Raw genomic sequence first — 16,913 nt, 5'->3', positions numbered from 1 at the left:
GGCGAGGCGCATCTTCCTTCCTTCCTGTCAGTGTATTCGCCTGCCTCCACTTGCTGGCCTCGAGGCGAATTGGTAACTGGGGCGCCTTTGTTCTTATCGCCAGAATCGCTCCGCTCGTCCCGCAACTGAATAGTCAGAGCGCCGAGCGACAAATTGGTTGACTTCGAAAAGCCTTTGTCACTGGCACGTGCGGTGAATCTTCCCACCATCCCAGCCACCTGAGCACGAACAGCGCCTGCCTAGAAAAATAGTCTTCGCTCGCAGTCCACAAACAGCAGGAGAGACGCAAAACCGGATGCCTGTGCAGCACTACCGAAACGCAGCAAGCAGCGAAACCCGCACAAGTCGAAGCATGAGATACACAGCGGTTTATTTACACTTTACCTTAGACGAAGTTCTGGCTGTAGTTGTCCTTTGGTCTCTGGTTGGTCGAGTTGTTGTGGCCGTCGTCCATCATGCTCGAAGCCATCTTGGCCTGAGCGGCCGACTTGACCAGGGCCGCGGCCTGCTTCTTGGCCGACAGCATCGACATGTACACCGACACGAACGACAGGAAGACGATGATGCCGGCGAGAGCCATGGACAGACCCATGGGCGGCCCGTACGCGCGACTGGCCAGGCTGCTGGTGCTTGTGCTCGTGGACCCGGCCAGGGCGGTGGTGCATCGCGGCCCGCCCCACGACGTCGAGTAGGTGCATTGGCAGCGGTTCTTGACGCACTTGCCAGTCTTGAGTGCCGTCGTGCCGACGTTGCCGCCGATCGTGCAGTCGCTGTCGGCCGTGCAGAAGGCCTTGCCCGACACTTCCTTCCACGGGTTGTCGTCGTCCACGTACTCGTCAATGTGCGCGTCGATCCACTTCTTGGTCGGGTGCGTGGCCGGATCGCAGCCGATGGTCATGTAGTTGTCGGCCTCGAGGTCGTCGCCTCGGTCCTGGTACAGCCGGATGTAGTCGATCTTCATGTACATGGGGAAGGCATCGCAGATGGCGTTGGCCACGGGGTCGTTCCCGTCGCCGCGGCACTCAGCGCCAGGGTTGGGCGGCGTCGTACCCCACGACCTCGACAGCGCCACGTTGAAGATGAGGTACATGGGCTCCTCCAGCATGACCTTCTGCGGGTTGTCCTTCTTGGAGCTCTGCGGGACGTTCGAGAACGCGTCGGTGGTGACCTCGAAGATGGGGCTGCCGTCCAGCATCCAACGCACGTAGCCGTTCTCGCCCGTGACCCACTCGACTTGGTACACGAGGTAATCCAGATACCCGCCCAAGTGAATGGGCCAGTTCGATGAAATGGCGTCCATCTGATAGTTGAACGCGCTCATCGAGTTCGTCTTGGGCGTCGTGGAGTTGCGAGGGCTCAAGCAGTGCGAGTCGGTGTTGTCCGGGTCGCACAGGTAAGCTCCAGTGTACGAGTTCATAATGGGGAAGCACGTGCCGTTCGAGTTGATGCCCCAGTGGGATTTCTTGGTGTCGTCGATGAAGCTCAAGTCGCTGTTGGCGTCTTTGGACGCGGGGCACGTCTTGGGCGTGCACGTGTTCTCCTTGATGCCAGACTTCACGGAAGCGGCCACCGTGGTGTAGTCTTGCTTTTCCGTCGCGTTCTGCGCGCAGAAGTTGTTGGACGCGTAGCGAAGTCCCTGATACCAGGATCTGTGGCCGCGTTCCTTCTGGTAGTAAGCGGTCGGGACGTCGATCATGTTGGCGCCGGGCGTCTTACAGTCGTACGTGAACACGCAGTACGGGTTGGCCACATCGGCTCCGTCAGGGTCAGCGGGGAATAGTCGGTAGTCGTCCGGCATACCGGGAGCAATCTGCAGCGACGACGAGATGGCCAGACCTCCTCCTTCGAGGATATCGATCTCAGGAGCTCCACGGCCTTGGTTCGGGTGCATACCGTAGCCCGGGTTGTCGTTGCAGGCGCTGATACGCTGATTCTCCGGGTTGAACACGTCGGGCTCGCAGCGGTTGTAGGAGAATGGCCACATGCGGTTCGTCGACGCGGAAAAGATAGCCCTTCCTAAGTTTCCCATCATCCAGATACCGGGCCACGTCGGGTAGTACCTGGTCGACTGGACTTTACCTGAAGCACCGAGCGCGAGGTCCGGGTTGCCTGATTCTTTGGTTACGGCGCCGGGGAGCTGCGCGCTCACCTCGAGCATGCCGCCTTGGTAGCAGAATTTGTTCCAGGACTGCACCATGGCGGCGCGGTAGAAGAAGTCGACGTCCTGGTATCCGGGCGGGTTCGTGTACATGTTGTAGACGTGGATCTGGTCCACCTCGTCCTTGACCTCGATGAAGAAGTAGCAGTCGTCGCCGTCGCACTTGGTGCCCGTCATGTTGTGCGAGTAGAGCTCGAGGGCGCCGTTCACACCGTCGGGTTTGTCCAGAGAAGTCCACATGTGGTCGTCGCCAGGCCGGAAGCTGCGGTTCTTCATGTTGAACTCGTCGCTCATGACGAGGTCCCACTTGCGGCCACGAGAACTTGTGTACGTCTGACGGTCTTTGGGCGTGTCCGGGTCCACCCAGATCTCAATACCCGACTTGGTCGGGTAGGTAGTGCCTGTAGAGTTCTTGGACGTAGTTGTGGTTGTTGTTTTAGATGCAGAGGGAGACGAAGAAGCTGAAGAAGAGGAGCCATCGGCCTGGACTACTGCAGCCAGGAGCACTGCCGCCCACGCGGCGAAGGACGTGAACTTCATGCTGGATGCCTAGGATATCTATCTCTGCAAGAAAGATACTCAGGCGTTAGTCTCATTCTACACGCTAAGATGATATAAGCTGCTACTGTACCTTGGTGAGCCTTCGATAGTCGAACGCGATTCCAGTAATCGCGTTAGCTCCGCGCGCCTTCTTGCCAAGTGTCGGTCGCGGGACATTGGCCAGCCATGTGGCCCTCGTGGCCTTGGGCAACGACCGTGCGAGCAATGGGCAGTCCAGGCACGCCATTGACCAGTGCATATCTAGGCGTCTGCTTTCTGTTCCTGAAGTTCCTGAACGTCTTGCTGTTCGCATAGAGTTTTCCATAGTGGCGGCGTCGAGTTGTAAGTCGCAAACTTACCCATCTCTCTAACGCCAAACAAATTGACAGCGTAGAGGACAGACGCTGGCGTTGGTGAAAAGACTGCGGGTTTGTATGGGAATGCCACGAGAGCATGACTCTTTGGTCTGATTTGGTCTGTTACGCTGGTGAGCGTCATGGATCTTCGCATGATGCTATGCTGAGCTTTGCCTAGTCGTGGAGCAGTCACGTCGGGTAAGCTGGTCGAGTATTACAGTGTTTGTTCAGCAAGTGGAGCAAGACGAGTTGGCTACTCGCTCGCTTTTGCGTGGGCGTCGGCGACGAGGGCGGAGCGTTCGAACAACGAGCGAGGGTGGTGTGCTGATACCGCCCACTCTCCACACTTACAAACAGCAAAAGTGGCCACCTGCTGTCTCTCATTGCCTGGTCACGACAACACGGACGAAGACGTCTCTGTACGGTATCCACCCCCGTAATGACGACAACACAGACCCGAAACTTGTGGGAGCATCCAACATGGAAGCATCGACTCGATAACATCTTCTTACCAACGAGGAAGCCTCAATTTGAGAAGTACCAGGTAGGTAAGTGCATGTATTTACATGTTCTCGTAATGCTGTGAAGGTATCGGACTTGATCCTCTGCAGTTGCCGTACACGAATCCGTATCGCGTGGCTGGTGACCGATTAGTAATAGTAAGGGTGTCTGTTTGTCTGTGCCTCGTCGTCCTTCATGGGTTCCTCTCCGAGGAACGGCAATGGCACGGTGCACAATTGGTCGGGCTGCCCGGCTCGAGCAACTATGGTATGTACATGTAGCTAATGCACTGAAGTGGTAGCGTGAACTTTAAGGTTACGGGTAAGTACTTCTTTGGTCAGCACACCCAACACAATTGCCAGGCCCCTCCATAATAGCTCGAAAGAATTGTGAGCAAAATCTACAGCTGCGATCTTTCAACCAGAGTGTATTGAGCGGCACTCGCGCTGATCACACAGGATCGCTTAGCCACCGGCTATCCGTAGTTAGTTTGAAGTCCGCATCGACACCCCGCGAAAACGCGTCGTCGAATACTGGGCAGAGGAGGGGAAACGAAAGACACTTGGGACGCTATCACGGCACAAGTAGTTGAGCATTGGTACTATAGGTACGGTGATGCTGAAGAAAACGTAAACCATGAACATTTCTTCTGCGTCGAGCTCAGGGTTAAAGTGCAAAGAACAATTATATATAATATATACACGGTGAAAAATGTGTATTTTCGTGAGGTTAATAGCTACCCGCGTGACAAGTGCTATCTTCGCTGTACACCCCCGATACACAGCTCTCAAAATTGGGATGGCATGACGCACCGTTTTGCATCCATCGGCGCTGGCTTTAGCAGGTGAAAGCGGTCGAAGTCGATGCAGAGACCCCTGGACGTCTTGATCACGCAGCGCTCGAAGGTAGCATCCCACACGATGTCATCGTCAGTGTACGAATTGCGAGCCTGCATGGTGTTGGAAGTGGAGCTATCGATACCCTCCAAAATCACCACGACTTCCAATCCACTTCTGCGCAAGTGATTCATGATCTGCGCCTTAGTAGGTTCTTGGTAAAGTTTTGGCGCACCTGGTAGACCACCATCGCGATTACCGTTGTCGATGTCCACCTGACGCTGTGTCGGATCCGGGTAGCTAGCGCAAGTCTTGGAATCCCCACCGTCTCGTGGCAGACACTCGGGAGGGAACAACGGGCTCCACTGGTCAATACGGTGCACGACCACCTGAGGCAACACCATGAGCAGCATCGCGCCGCAGTCGTCGTCAGGCTGTTGCACGCGCATTTGGTGGCACTGGAACAGGAAGTCGTGGGGCTCGTCGCTGTCGTCCTCAGCCTCGTGGCGAACGGCGTACAAACGGACGTGAGCCTCCACGAGCTGGTGCTTGCGTCGCTCGCAGGTCTGGAACATGAAGTAGTAGTGTCCTCGGATCTTGCGAATCACCGCGGAGTTCGAAAACATGATGGTGTTTGCCCGTTGCTACGATACACAAGAATTTCAGTTGGAACCTCTTACAAGAAGCATAGCAGAATGCAGCAAACTCACGTTGGCACGGGAGAAGCGAGCGTAGAAGATGCCAATGCAGACCGAATCCAGGATGATTCCAGCAAATGACTGCAAAATTCCATCCAACACAATGTCGGTTTCCGAGTACCAAACGGACGCTTATGCATCGCAATAGTTCACTTACCTCAAGAGTCAAAAGCGTAGCGATGGATGTGCATCCGCCGTAGAAAATGTCGTCAGTTGGCGCACCATATCCAATTGTCATCTACCGGATGCATTTCAGTTAGCACCCACTTGTATATATCTAATTAGTAAAGAAACAAAAAAACTCACAATGGTCTCGAGCGAGAACACGTAGGCCTCCATGATGCTCGAAAGGCCCACATGACACGTCGGGTGACGCACTGACACGTCCAGGTACGCCAGAGCAAAGAACAAAATGATGAAAAAGTACTGTACCACCACCAACAAAAAAGTTTAGGGCCCAATACCACAGTCCAAACAAACAAAGTAGAGCAACCGCACCGCAATGAAGACGCCCCAGATGATCCTCGACGTGCGCGTGTTGATCACCGTGTGGAACGGGTCGTCCCAGTAGATCTTGCGCCAGTCTCCGCCTTTGCGGTAGATGCTGAGAGCCACGCACCAACATTTGTCAGATTTTTCCCTCCACTAACTAAAAGCTTAAAAAAAATACTTCCACTCACTTGAAGCGGCCGAGCGACTGCTTGAACCGACCGCGGCGATCCAGGAAGCGCGTGCGCTGAGACTGCGGCGCCTGGCAGGACGCGGATCCGCCGCTAGACGCCACCGAGAGCAGCGGCTGCTCGACTCCCGACATTATTGGGATTTTTACAACTTGTAGAGGGGGCTAAAGGGTGATTCCGCCACCAACAGATAGAGCAGATGATGGGGGAGTGAACGCAAGTGCTTGTGCGTCTTGGGGACTAGTAGAAGTGGAGTTCTTGGCGCTGATGCGAAAGTGCGCGGAGGCTGCGCCCGCCCGTCAGCGAGGGGGTTTCAAGGTCGGAATACGGCGATCTGATTGGCGGGGGCTAGTTTGAACCTATCAGATGGTGCGGAAGAGGACGACGATATGCGCGCCATAGTGGAGCCACTTCAACGTCGGAATCTGAAGCAGACATGGCTCCATGTACTCCATGATGACACGGGCCCACCGAGAGTTTTCAACAGCTCTTGCTAGCGCCAAGTGGGAGATGCGTATGCAGTCTCAAGTATCATGCATTCTTGCGTTTAGTTTGGTGATAAATCCACTAGATCACCCCGCGGGTAGACCTTCAAAAGGAGGACTCAGTATCACATTTATCTGCCGAACGATATCCGAAACGGCAGTTGAATGTCCATCCAGCCCTGATGGTCTCTAAGTGCCCGTCCAGAGCAGCTCTACTGGCACTACATGTACGAAACTCATGCTAAGTTACAACGGTGCCATCAAGCTCTGCAGTAGCCTTTCGTACTTACTGCGAGTCGGAGTTGTAAACACTTTTTGAAAGCCTGGTGGCGATGTCCTCCGCTCGCCTCGTGTACGTGCTGTCCCCGGCCAAGACGCTGGACCTGTCGGCCTCCCGCATCTCGCAATGCTCCCAGCCACGACTGCTGTCCGACGCGCACGAATTGATCTCGCAGCTGCGCGCTCTGTCCCAAGCCAAGGTCAAGTCCCTATTGGGAGTGAGCGACGCGCTGGCCAAGCTCAACTACGACCGCTTCCAGTCCTTCGACGTGTCCGAGACGGCCACGAAAGCCTCCGGCCCTCGCGAAACCCTGAAGCAGGCGGCGCTGGCCTTCAACGGGCCTGCGTACCAGGGTCTGGAGGCTCATAACCTGTCTGAGTCGGACCTCGAGTACGCCCAGACCCATCTCCGTGTCCTCTGCGGTCTGTATGGAGTTCTGCGACCGCTAGACCTGATCCAGCCCTATCGACTGGAAATGGGTCAGAAGTTCGCCAACAAGCGCGGGAAGGACCTGTACGAGTTCTGGGGGGACACAATTGTGTCCGAGTTGGACGCTCTTTTCAGTGACGAGGAGGCCAAGGAGGACGAGAAGAAGCAGCGGGTGCTGGTCAATGTGGCGTCGCAGGAATACTTCAAGAGTCTGCCCCGTGACGCGCTGGACAAGGCTGGAATCTCGGTGGTCGACTGCGTCTTCAAGGACGACGGCAAGATCAAGTCGGTGTATGCCAAGCGCGCGCGAGGACTCATGTGTCGGTATCTGATCCAGAAGCGAGTGGACTCGCTGGAGGGGATCACGGGCTTCGATCTCGAAGGCTACAAGTACTCGAGTGCAGCTTCCAGTGACGACACTTTCGTGTTCACGCGCACGGCTGCAGAACAAAAGGCGGCACTGCAGCAGACGAAGGCAAAGGCGGCGACACCGGCAAAAGCAAAAGTGAAGGCCAGTCCGAAGACCAAGAGGAAGAAGAAGGAGCCGAAGGTTGACGAGAAGGTTGTGGAGGATGAAGACAAGCCTCAACTGCGTCGCTCCACGCGCAAGAAGCGCAAGACAGACTGAGTATGGTGATAATACATACTTCACTAAGTCGTTTGTAGTGGAAACGATTTGTTTTTGCTGTTTAGCTCAGGTTAAGCAGTTTCAATTGTACGCACGGGTTCGTACGTGCGTCGGAAGTCCTTGAGATCAGTTTGCAGGCCGTAAATAAGCCCGCTGAAGAGGAATACACCGGTGAGCGCGGCTGGGATGAGCGCTGCGAAGGCCCAGACGATGACGAAGCCAGACACAACAAACGGCACCAATAATGCTGAAGACGTAAGCAGCAAGCGTGATCTCCTACATATATAAGTCGAGCGAGGGAGATCGGGCATCGTCACGCGTAGTCGCACTGCAGCAGCGATGAGTATCATGGTCTCTAGTCCAGCCAACGCATTGGATATCATAATCATGTCCTTGATCGTGATGGCCACCACGATGAGGATAATTGCGAGGCTGCAGAACAGCACACTGTGGTCGATGCCATGGACGTTTGGTCGTGCCATCCCTGATAAGCGAAGAGAGAACGGCGCGAAGTTCTTCTCAGCCATACCGCACGCCAAATGCACGCTGCACAGTAAACCACCGATGTAGAGCCCCGCCTCGCATACGAGTGCCACAACAGTAATCCAGGCGGTGTACATGGAGCCACCCAAATGCTTGGCCGCATTGTAGACTGCAGTCCCGGAGCCTGTCCACGTCTTCCAGTCTGCATCGCTCAAAGCGATAACAGAGAAAATGGGCACGAAGTATGATAATGGAATCAGTACGAGCGTGATAAGGATGACACGGCGAAATGTGCGGGACGGATCGTGCACACAATTCGCGAAGACGGACAGGTTCTGGAAGCCGTTGAAGTTCCAGACAAGCGCCGTCACGAGATTTTCATAGCCCAGATTTGTGTTCTCATCCTTGAGAGCAGTGTCAGGAAGTTCACGCAGCTTTTCCCAATCATCGGCTTGTACGGCGCTCCAGACAGCAACCAACTGCACACACAAGAGAAATATAGACCTTCAGCCTCATAATAATGATTGCCTCCGAACATCAATTTCACTTACCAGGTACGGTATCAATACAAATGCGATGAGCGACCCCGCCGCGTAGCTGACGACTCGTAGATGGAAGAAGCTCGGCAGCGCCAGCAGCATACTCAGCCCAGCTCGCATCGTGTATTCCAACACCGGCATGTTCTTCCAACCAGCAGCCTGATAGATGGAGCTAATACCCATCGACGCATACGCAGCACAGTGCATGCAATTTCCCACCCACGCCCAGAAGCCTGCCTGAAGCCCCCATGCCGGTCCGAAAGCCAATGCAACCCAGTACGCATGTCCTCCAGCTTCGGGGATAGCACTCACTAATTCCGCGACCATGAAGCCCATCGGGAAGAAATACACGACCGGAAAAAATATCAGCGAAGCCAGCCCTACCAAGGGCCCAGCAGCTACAATCACTGACTCGCCGCCTTCGGGCCCACTGCCAACCGTGAAGAAACTCAAGGCCAGCAACATGGCGGTGGACAGCATCCGACCTCTCGGTGGTCTAGCCGCGCCCACCCCATTATTGGATCGAGCCACGTTGCTCTGGATCCTGTTCAGTAGAGGATTCCCGTCTTCGGATGCCCATTGGAGATCGTCCCCGCTGCGTACACTTTGCCCGGGCTTGGTGTTTGTATGGAGCTGTACAGTCCGCGGAGTGTCCAGACTCTGGAATTCCGCCGCTGAATTACTGAACGATAAGGCGTTAGAACCGAGTTAAATTGCCGTTAACGATGGTGGAGTGGGTGGGGGTTTGATAGGTATAATACCTGAGACCGTCGGCGTCGCCTATCGTGACGAAGGGGACCTGCAGAAGCTGACCATGAGCACCATGGTGCATTGCTGCGACGGCACGATTTTGGGGACTGGGCTAGCTTTTTCATTGGCCGAGAAGTCAGGAGCTCCTGTGATTGGCTGAATGAATTTATCAGAAAAGTGGATGTTATCCGGTCTTCGAAGCTGAAAAGTGCAGTACTTGTGTAGCCATCTGCATGTAGCTAGACTACTTCAGTGACTGAAGTTCAGTCCTTCAGATTCCTCAGGTGAGCTGAGGCTTTCATCAAAATCGCCGTTGTACACGTCGTCGGTGCTGAAGTAGCCGGACTGGTAGTCGCTGGACACGGTGAGATTCAAGGCCGGCATTTTGTCCACGCAGGATTTGTCCAGACGCTTCAGATCACCGCCACTGCTAACGTACGACGCAAGCAGCTTCAACCCTCAGGTCGGACTCGAGGGATCGTTGGGGTCAAGCCGAGTCCACTTGAGCGCGCCGTGAATGGAGTAGTTGAACGTCACCAGCTCCTTGTTGGCTCCGTCCAGCGAGTCCAGCAGATATTTCGCAAACTTGTGTGGTGTCTGAGCGTCCAACTTGCTGCTCAGTAGGAGGACGCTATCATGACTGGGGATCGTAGCGCTCTTGTGTCGTGGTCGTAGAAGATCCCGTTTGCCGCGTAATCCCCGCCTCCGATCTCGTCGCACGCTGGGGACTTCTCTTTCGAGAAGGCGTAGTACAGTCGGGGCGTCGAGTAAGCACCGGAAGCCGTGCTGGTGTTCATGAGGCGCTCTTTCATCACGGACGTCGCGGGTAGCGGGTTTTCCCAGAGCTCAGAGAATGCGATCAAATAGTAGAGTAGAGGCGAGTAAAATCCGTCGTCGTGGATGACGCCCCCTCTGCGGTTGAAAGTCGAGGCAAATCATGCGAGCTACATAGTTGTCATCCGTCGCATTTCCCCGGCCGAGATTCTCCTGAAAGCCGTTATCAGCAATGATCCTCTCGAACAACCTGAAGTACTTCGCTACGCGATCTGGTACATCCTTAATCGTGAGGTCCATTTTCAATTGCTGAGAGAATAGAGCTGAAGGGTTCGAAAGGTAGTCGCTGTTCATGGTTTCGCAGCGCTCCTTCACCTTGGCTAGTATGTCCTCGTCCGTGATGTCCTTGTTGTCCTTGCCGATCTCGTACGCCGCCAAAAACGCGAAGAGGTCCGGATCCACAGCAGTACGTACTCCCCGCACCACTAGCTTGTAATCTTCACCAGACCACTGACACCGCTCTTTCAGTCTCTTCATACTGCTCACGCGCTCTTCTCCATGTGACCAACGACGCTTGGTCCCAGGCCTCGAGTTTCGGCGGTAAGACGACCTCGAATATCGGCTGGGGCACTGTCATCACGGCGTCGCCGTCACTCTCCAGTCGAAAGCGCGACATCGTTGCTTGCAGTTGACTATCGGCTCCAAACTGCACGCAACTAAAGTATACTTTGTAGTCTTTTGCGCTGTTCCAAGTGAAATCGATAGTGCTGTATTCAAAGGAGCTGCCTATAGCTACACATGCAAAGGTCAGCCGTTAGCGCTACGACCTGTGGCACGGCGACTCCTAGCAGGATCGCGTGCTGTCCGTTGCTGAGGCTGTTAATGTAGCCATGTCTGGCGAGGCCAGGTTCCACACAACGAGCCCAACCCTGCCGAAGTCCCGGCGTGCGCTCAATCTCTATAGAACAAGTACGGCGACCTTGCTTCATTCTCGACGACGAGTGCAGCCAATGACGTCGTGACCTTCATCTCGAACTACACGAACGGAGCCTCTACTATTCTGTATGGCATCAGCTACGGAACGATTCTACTGGAACGGATCATGCACTTGAATCCTGCGAAGGTTACTGGGTACGTGTTGGACGGCGTCGCCACGGCTTCGGGGGCGGCCGGTGACAAGTTCATGTATCTGTCAAGACGCGGCGTCGACTTTGGTAAAGTTGGCGATCGCTTCTTGGAAATGTGCTCGGAGAATACAACATGCCGCGACCACTTCAAACCTCCGAATACTATCCCCCACGCGCTCCCGAAATTACTGGCAAACTTCGACAAAAATGCCAACTCGACGTGTGCAACGTTCTTAACCGGCAAGATAGTCTACGACGATCAGCCGTCGTTTGCGCTCCGGAACTTGCTCGGCATTATGCTGATGAGTGATGAACTGAGGAAACTTATTCCTCCGCTGGTTAGAACATCGACGTCCGTCTTGATACAGCGGATGAGTCTGTAGACCCAAAGCAGAGGACCAAGATTTTGGTGGATAATCTCTCGCCTACCATGCTTCGTGACGAGATTGTGGTGTAGTGGCACGCACAAAATCGTCAGATGTGGCACCCTAGCTACAAACACAACAACAGCCGAGCTAGTCGGCCCTTGTTGGCCTGCGCTGAGATGTCCCCCAGCGGTTCAGCCCTTCCGGGACAGTGATGTCTCGTCCTCGTCGAGACCAAGTACCCCAAGCCAGTCAATCACGGAAACCAGCTGAATTACCTGACTCCGGGATTAGAAATCCCGTGCCCTCCGCCAAAGGACGGACGACGGCCCTCGCGGGCTTTTACGGGTCGCCGAGAGCAAAGGCTTCTCGACTCAGCAATCAGTGCCCGGGACGTACGGGAACACCGGCTCGCAGCGGTGGCGAGACTTTTCCTTCGCGCTTGGCGAGACACGCGCCCAACCCGGGCCGACCTTAATCTCTTGGCGCTACCAGTCAGCACCCTACAAGCTATGCCTCTCGGGTGCTGACAGCAGACATAATCCGGCCCGTGCAGGGACTTACTGGAAGCGCGTGCACGTGTTGTGGACCTAGAAAATTCTGCTCTGTTGTTTGTTATCTCTGTCGGGCGCCCTGAAGGGGCGCCTCCACTATTCCTAAGCTCCTATACAAATACCAAATGAAAGTGGGCGGTTTTGGATCTCGGCCGACTCTTCACCGAGCTCGGCGACGCTTGAACTCGGCTAAGCCGGATAACCTGTCCGGATAACCCCTTGAACTCGGCTGAGCCGGATACGGCGTGTCCGGATAACCTGGCGAACTCGGCGGAGCGACCCTAGGACTCGACTGGGCGACTCCCGGACTCAATTGGACCCGATTGCCGTATCTGGATGGCACGTGGTGCCGTTTAGCCGAGCTCGGCGGCTTGAACTCCACATGATCTCGGCTGAGCGTGTCCAGTGCCTTCCTGAACTCGGCTGGGTCTTCATCACTGGGTCTGCCACGTGTCACCAGGTCGGGGCCGGTGTACCTTGAGTTTCTGACACCATCAGCCGAGTTCAGCGGTCCATCAGCGCATTCTTGCCCACTGAGCTCGGCGGACGGTCATCCCGCCGAGTAGAACTTGGCTCCTGGTACGTTGTTCCACTGCGGCCTTGGAGTGTGACACAAAACTTAATGTTCCCTACACCACAACTGCCCCGGCCATGCTACGAGCCGGAGTGGTGAGTGGCCTGGCCAACGGGATGTATCACACGCTTGATTTCGTGCAATCAGATCTGTTGCAAACACTCTGAGTTCACATTTCCCGAATTCGAGTGGCCAGAAACGCCCGTAACACCAGCTCGACGCCCTCGTTCCGTGAAGGTGAGACTAGCTTGAGCCTTGATCTTTGGTATAGGCCTTGTCTGATGCGTGGACTCAGCGCCTCATGAGTCTGGACACATGTAGGTGCCCCTATCGCTCGCACCAAGCCCCGTCGTCGGATCACTTCAGCAGCGAATCAACCTGGATGGTGGTCTCGGCGTGGCAGCCGGTAGGAGGGACTGAACCATACGAAGTCAGCTGGTGCCCCTGTCGAAGCTCGGAGTACTAGCGGTGATGTTGGGTCTGTCGCAGCGAAGCGAGTAGGTGACGCAGGTGTCGGGGAAGTGCTCGATTGGCTGCAATACCGACGAAGCCGAGCATCTCTGTCTCCGTCAAAATGAGCAGCCATGGATGCTGCCAGCGACTCGGCTGACCCGGTAAGCACGTGCCTCTCGTTTCGGTGCGTCGAGTGGAGCCTGATAGTTGTCTTGGCGTGCTACAAGGCACCGGGAACTCGGCGGGTCAAGAAACGCTTCCCCGATCGGGCCGCGCTGAGCTCGAAATCCACCCCAGTTGAGCTTATTGGCGAGAAGTGCAGCAGCAAGTTGAACTCAGCTGTGTCCGAACTCGGCTGTCCTGACGGCTAGCTACTATCCGCTGACCTTGAACTCGGCTGGACTTGAACACAACCTCCGCTTGATCGGCTCAACTAGCCTGGTAAGTGTTTGCCCCACTCACTTTGGTGCGTTGAGTTAGCTCTCACCGTTGCTGTGTCATTTTATAGCCGAACAAGGCGATCCTGATGCGTTTGATGCTCCAGTCGAGTTGTTCTGAACGGGCCGAGCTGGGTTCAGTGGTCAACGGATCTTGACTTCGGCATGTCTCCCGCTCTGTTAGACCAGCTTACCCCGACTGGGCTCAGCTTGGTTGGGATGGTGGTGGGCAAGCTCGACTAGAACAGCACTTCATTCGATCACATTCCAACTCGGCTTGCCGCGAGCTCGGCAGCGTCCAAACTCAGTTTGAATTCAGTCTCTTCGGTTCAGCTGTGAAGCGTGTTCAGCCTCAGCTCGGCTACACCTCGAACTCGGCATGAGCGCTCTCCAATCGGAACATGGTGCGTTTACCAGCACTCAACTAGGCGAACTTCCGAACGCGATCTCACTGAAACTCGGCGTACCGCAACTCAGCCCAGTGTTTCCTTCCGTTGAAGTGAGTACACTTCAGATTGGCGCCATCCAACCCGTCGCACTACTGGAACTCGGCATCCCATTCCAGCTTGATCGTACTCCAATGTTCTCGGCTTCGCAGCAACCCAGTGCGAACGCGACCACATTAGGATGCAGCGTGATCTCAGCCTCGCTTCAGCTCGGCTCTGCTCGGACTCGGCTGCGCATAACGTCGGCTCGACCTAGTTCGTCTCGGCTGGAATCCGACGAGAACCGGGCACAAGACCGAGATGTATGCGTTCCCACTGGAACTGGACGCGAAGCGGCCCAACTTGATCGTGGCTTTGATTCAGCAAGGTTGCTCTTCAATCGGCTCCACTCCAACGACCAGCGCTTCTTCGAAGCGTTGCTCGAACTCGGCTCCGTTCCGGCTTGGTTGAACTCGGCTTCACGACATCTCGGTGTCAAACTACTTCCACGCAGAGTGCACTGTCTCGCTTCAACTCGGCTCTGCTTGAACGCATCTCGGCTTCAGCTTGACTGTGGTTCAACTCAGTTGGTGCTGACCTCGGCTGCACTTGTACCTGATCCCGATTCAGCTCGGATTCAAGACAAACCTCTGCTGCAATTCGCCTAGGCACCACTTGATCCCCATGTTTTGTGGCTCTGCCACGAAGCAACCCGGGTCTAGCGCGACTCACGTTCACCTGGAATTGATTCCGCTTCAGCTTAGCCCAGTTGAGGATGGTGAGAGGCAAGCTCGACTGAGCGAACGACACAGCTGGCTGCCTGACCAGCTCTGTCCCTTAGCGGAAGTATCAGCGCTTTGAAGGGGTGTTTCGACTTGGCTATGCTCGATCCCTGACCAAGCGCTGCTCATGTTGGCTCAATGTGAATACGACCGCGGCCGCGTGAAATCCATTCCTCTTCAGTCCAGCTTTGGATGTTGGGTACACCTTTGCGACGCCGTGACTCGGCGATTTCACCGACTCGGCTTCAGGCTGACCGCAGATAAACTCGATGGTAGCCCTACGTCGGATCGAGAGAAGTCGGAGTCCATCTTCAAAGCAGGTGTCTGCTTCTGCTCAGCTACGGATCAACTCGGCTCCCGTTCGAGAGCGCTGGCACGTCGACATTCTCGGCGACGCGCCTGCCCAGCGTGCCTCCGCTGAGCTTTGCTCAAATCCAGCTTTGCTGCAACTTCGGTTTGTTCACCGCCGCCGCGCATCGACCGACTCAGCTAGCCGCCTCTCGGTAAACATGGAGTGATTACGGCCTCACTGGAACATCGTGCGAACTCGACTTCGCTTCGGCTTTCCTGCTTGAGCGTGGCTCCATATCAGCACAGCTCCGCGTCAGCACACCTGCGCTCCAATTCGGCTTGAGCGCACAACGGGAAGATCGTTCATCGACTTGGTCGGAGGTCCCGGCGGTCGTACCCAAGGGTGTCGATCGTACCGCCGCATATCACACACAGTGCCCCAGTGGGTAGCGTGCTCATGGACCCAGTGACGAGTCAACACAGCTTCGGCATCGACGGCTGACTCGCTCAATCTGTGCAGACGCACCATCACCTCCCTCAGCTTCTTCACTGGGTCGCTGTCAGACCAGCTGGGCTTAACCGCTCAGCTCGGCAACTCGGCTGAGACTTCGCGCCGACTCCAACGCTAACCCGGCGAATGGGCTTCTTGCTTTCCAGCTCCATCTTCGCTCACTCCATTGCGATATCATGTAATTCATATAATCCATACAGTTGACGCAGTATCATTCTTCGACTCGACCCAGCCTGCTGTCTTCACTGAGTCGGCGGATCATCACTTTGGTGCAATAGCCTTAGACCGCATCTGCAACTTGCACCATTTGCAGACGGGTTTCACATTTCTTCGATTGCCCCTAGTCGAGTGGAAAGGTTTCCCACGAGACGTTCAGCATCGAATCCCAACTCGGGCATTTCGCGCTGGATGCCCTCGTCGCTCGTTGTATCAGGGGCGGACGGTCCCCTGGAGCGACGGCTTGACTGTCGTCGTCCGCATCGTCACCGAGCGCGGCTGCGAGGTTTTGTTGGGCTCGTCGAGGTTTCTCCATGCGCCCAACATGCAGCGAGAACTCAGCTACCCCGCTGAGCAACTTGGCTTTCTTCAATTATTCATCTTAATCTCCGATATTTCCATCTCTTCCTCGGTCTTGGGTGCGGTCGTCGCCAAACCGAACGGTTGGGACCGCTTCCATCGTCATGTCGGCGATCCTTCCGCCAGCTGAGTTCGGCTTCGTGTGAAGCGAACCCCCAGCCGTCGCTGGGCTGGCCCAGCTCGGCAAAGATCTCCCCTTGACCATCTTGCTCAGTACTCGAAACTTGCTTGACTTGGTACCAACGAAAACAAACCACCCTGCTCCCGGGTCGCGGCACCAGTTGTGGTGTAGTGGCACGCACAAAATCGTCAGATGTGGCACCCTAGCTACAAACACAACAACAGCCGAGCTAGTCGGCCCTTGTTGGCCTGCGCTGAGATGTCCCCCAGCGGTTCAGCCCTTCCGGGACAGTGATGTCTCGTCCTCGTCGAGACCAAGTACCCCAAGCCAGTCAATCACGGAAACCAGCTGAATTACCTGACTCCGGGATTAGAAATCCCGTGCCCTCCGCCAAAGGACGGACGACGGCCCTCGCGGGCTTTTACGGGTCGCCGAGAGCAAAGGCTTCTCGACTCAGCAATCAGTGCCCGGGACGTACGGGAACACCGGCTCGCAGCGGTGGCGAGACTTTTCCTTCGCGCTTGGCGAGACACGCGCCCAACCCGGGCCGACCTTAATCT

At 55.6% G+C, this 16,913-nt stretch overlaps 7 protein-coding genes across 7 annotated transcripts; 2 read left to right on the top strand and 5 right to left on the bottom strand.

Annotated features, from left to right (window-relative positions):
* Window positions 1-385: 385 nt before the first annotated feature.
* On the bottom strand, window positions 386-2,698 carry PHYSODRAFT_246230 (hypothetical protein; the record flags this gene model as incomplete). Its single annotated transcript, XM_009518181.1, has 1 exon — window positions 386-2,698. One exon carries the CDS (start codon window positions 2,696-2,698, stop codon window positions 386-388), a length of 2,313 nt encoding a protein of 770 aa, XP_009516476.1.
* Window positions 2,699-4,254: 1,556 nt separating this feature from the next.
* On the bottom strand, window positions 4,255-5,903 carry PHYSODRAFT_552622 (hypothetical protein; the record flags this gene model as incomplete). Its single annotated transcript, XM_009518180.1, has 6 exons — window positions 4,255-5,035; window positions 5,102-5,170; window positions 5,247-5,327; window positions 5,396-5,515; window positions 5,588-5,693; window positions 5,797-5,903. The coding sequence occupies 6 exons, from the start codon at window positions 5,901-5,903 to the stop codon at window positions 4,343-4,345; spliced, it is 1,176 nt and encodes a 391-aa protein (XP_009516475.1). The 3' UTR covers window positions 4,255-4,342.
* Window positions 5,904-6,586: 683 nt separating this feature from the next.
* Window positions 6,587-7,591, top strand: PHYSODRAFT_472603 (hypothetical protein; the record flags this gene model as incomplete). The annotated part of the gene is made up of 2 exons (XM_009518179.1): window positions 6,587-7,513; window positions 7,547-7,591. 2 exons carry the CDS (start codon window positions 6,587-6,589, stop codon window positions 7,589-7,591), a joined length of 972 nt encoding a protein of 323 aa, XP_009516474.1.
* Window positions 7,592-7,662: 71 nt separating this feature from the next.
* Window positions 7,663-8,949, bottom strand: PHYSODRAFT_309682 (hypothetical protein; the record flags this gene model as incomplete). Its single annotated transcript, XM_009518178.1, has 2 exons — window positions 7,663-8,553; window positions 8,626-8,949. 2 exons carry the CDS (start codon window positions 8,947-8,949, stop codon window positions 7,663-7,665), a joined length of 1,215 nt encoding a protein of 404 aa, XP_009516473.1.
* Window positions 8,950-10,299: 1,350 nt separating this feature from the next.
* PHYSODRAFT_463558 (hypothetical protein) lies at window positions 10,300-10,587 on the bottom strand (the record flags this gene model as incomplete). The annotated part of the gene is made up of 1 exon (XM_009518177.1): window positions 10,300-10,587. A coding segment is annotated over one exon (288 nt), but the record flags the coding sequence as incomplete, so codon positions are not given.
* Window positions 10,588-10,636: 49 nt separating this feature from the next.
* On the bottom strand, window positions 10,637-10,813 carry PHYSODRAFT_468876 (hypothetical protein; the record flags this gene model as incomplete). Its single annotated transcript, XM_009518176.1, has 1 exon — window positions 10,637-10,813. The coding sequence occupies one exon, from the start codon at window positions 10,811-10,813 to the stop codon at window positions 10,637-10,639; it is 177 nt and encodes a 58-aa protein (XP_009516471.1).
* Window positions 10,814-11,104: 291 nt separating this feature from the next.
* Window positions 11,105-11,332, top strand: PHYSODRAFT_450444 (hypothetical protein; the record flags this gene model as incomplete). Its single annotated transcript, XM_009518175.1, has 1 exon — window positions 11,105-11,332. A coding segment is annotated over one exon (228 nt), but the record flags the coding sequence as incomplete, so codon positions are not given.
* Window positions 11,333-16,913: the final 5,581 nt, after the last annotated feature.

Source organism: Phytophthora sojae (assembly GCF_000149755.1).
Source record: "Phytophthora sojae unplaced genomic scaffold PHYSOscaffold_1, whole genome shotgun sequence".
Lineage (NCBI taxonomy): Eukaryota > Oomycota > Peronosporomycetes > Peronosporales > Peronosporaceae > Phytophthora > Phytophthora sojae.
This window is presented reverse-complemented; position numbering and strand designations above follow the sequence as displayed.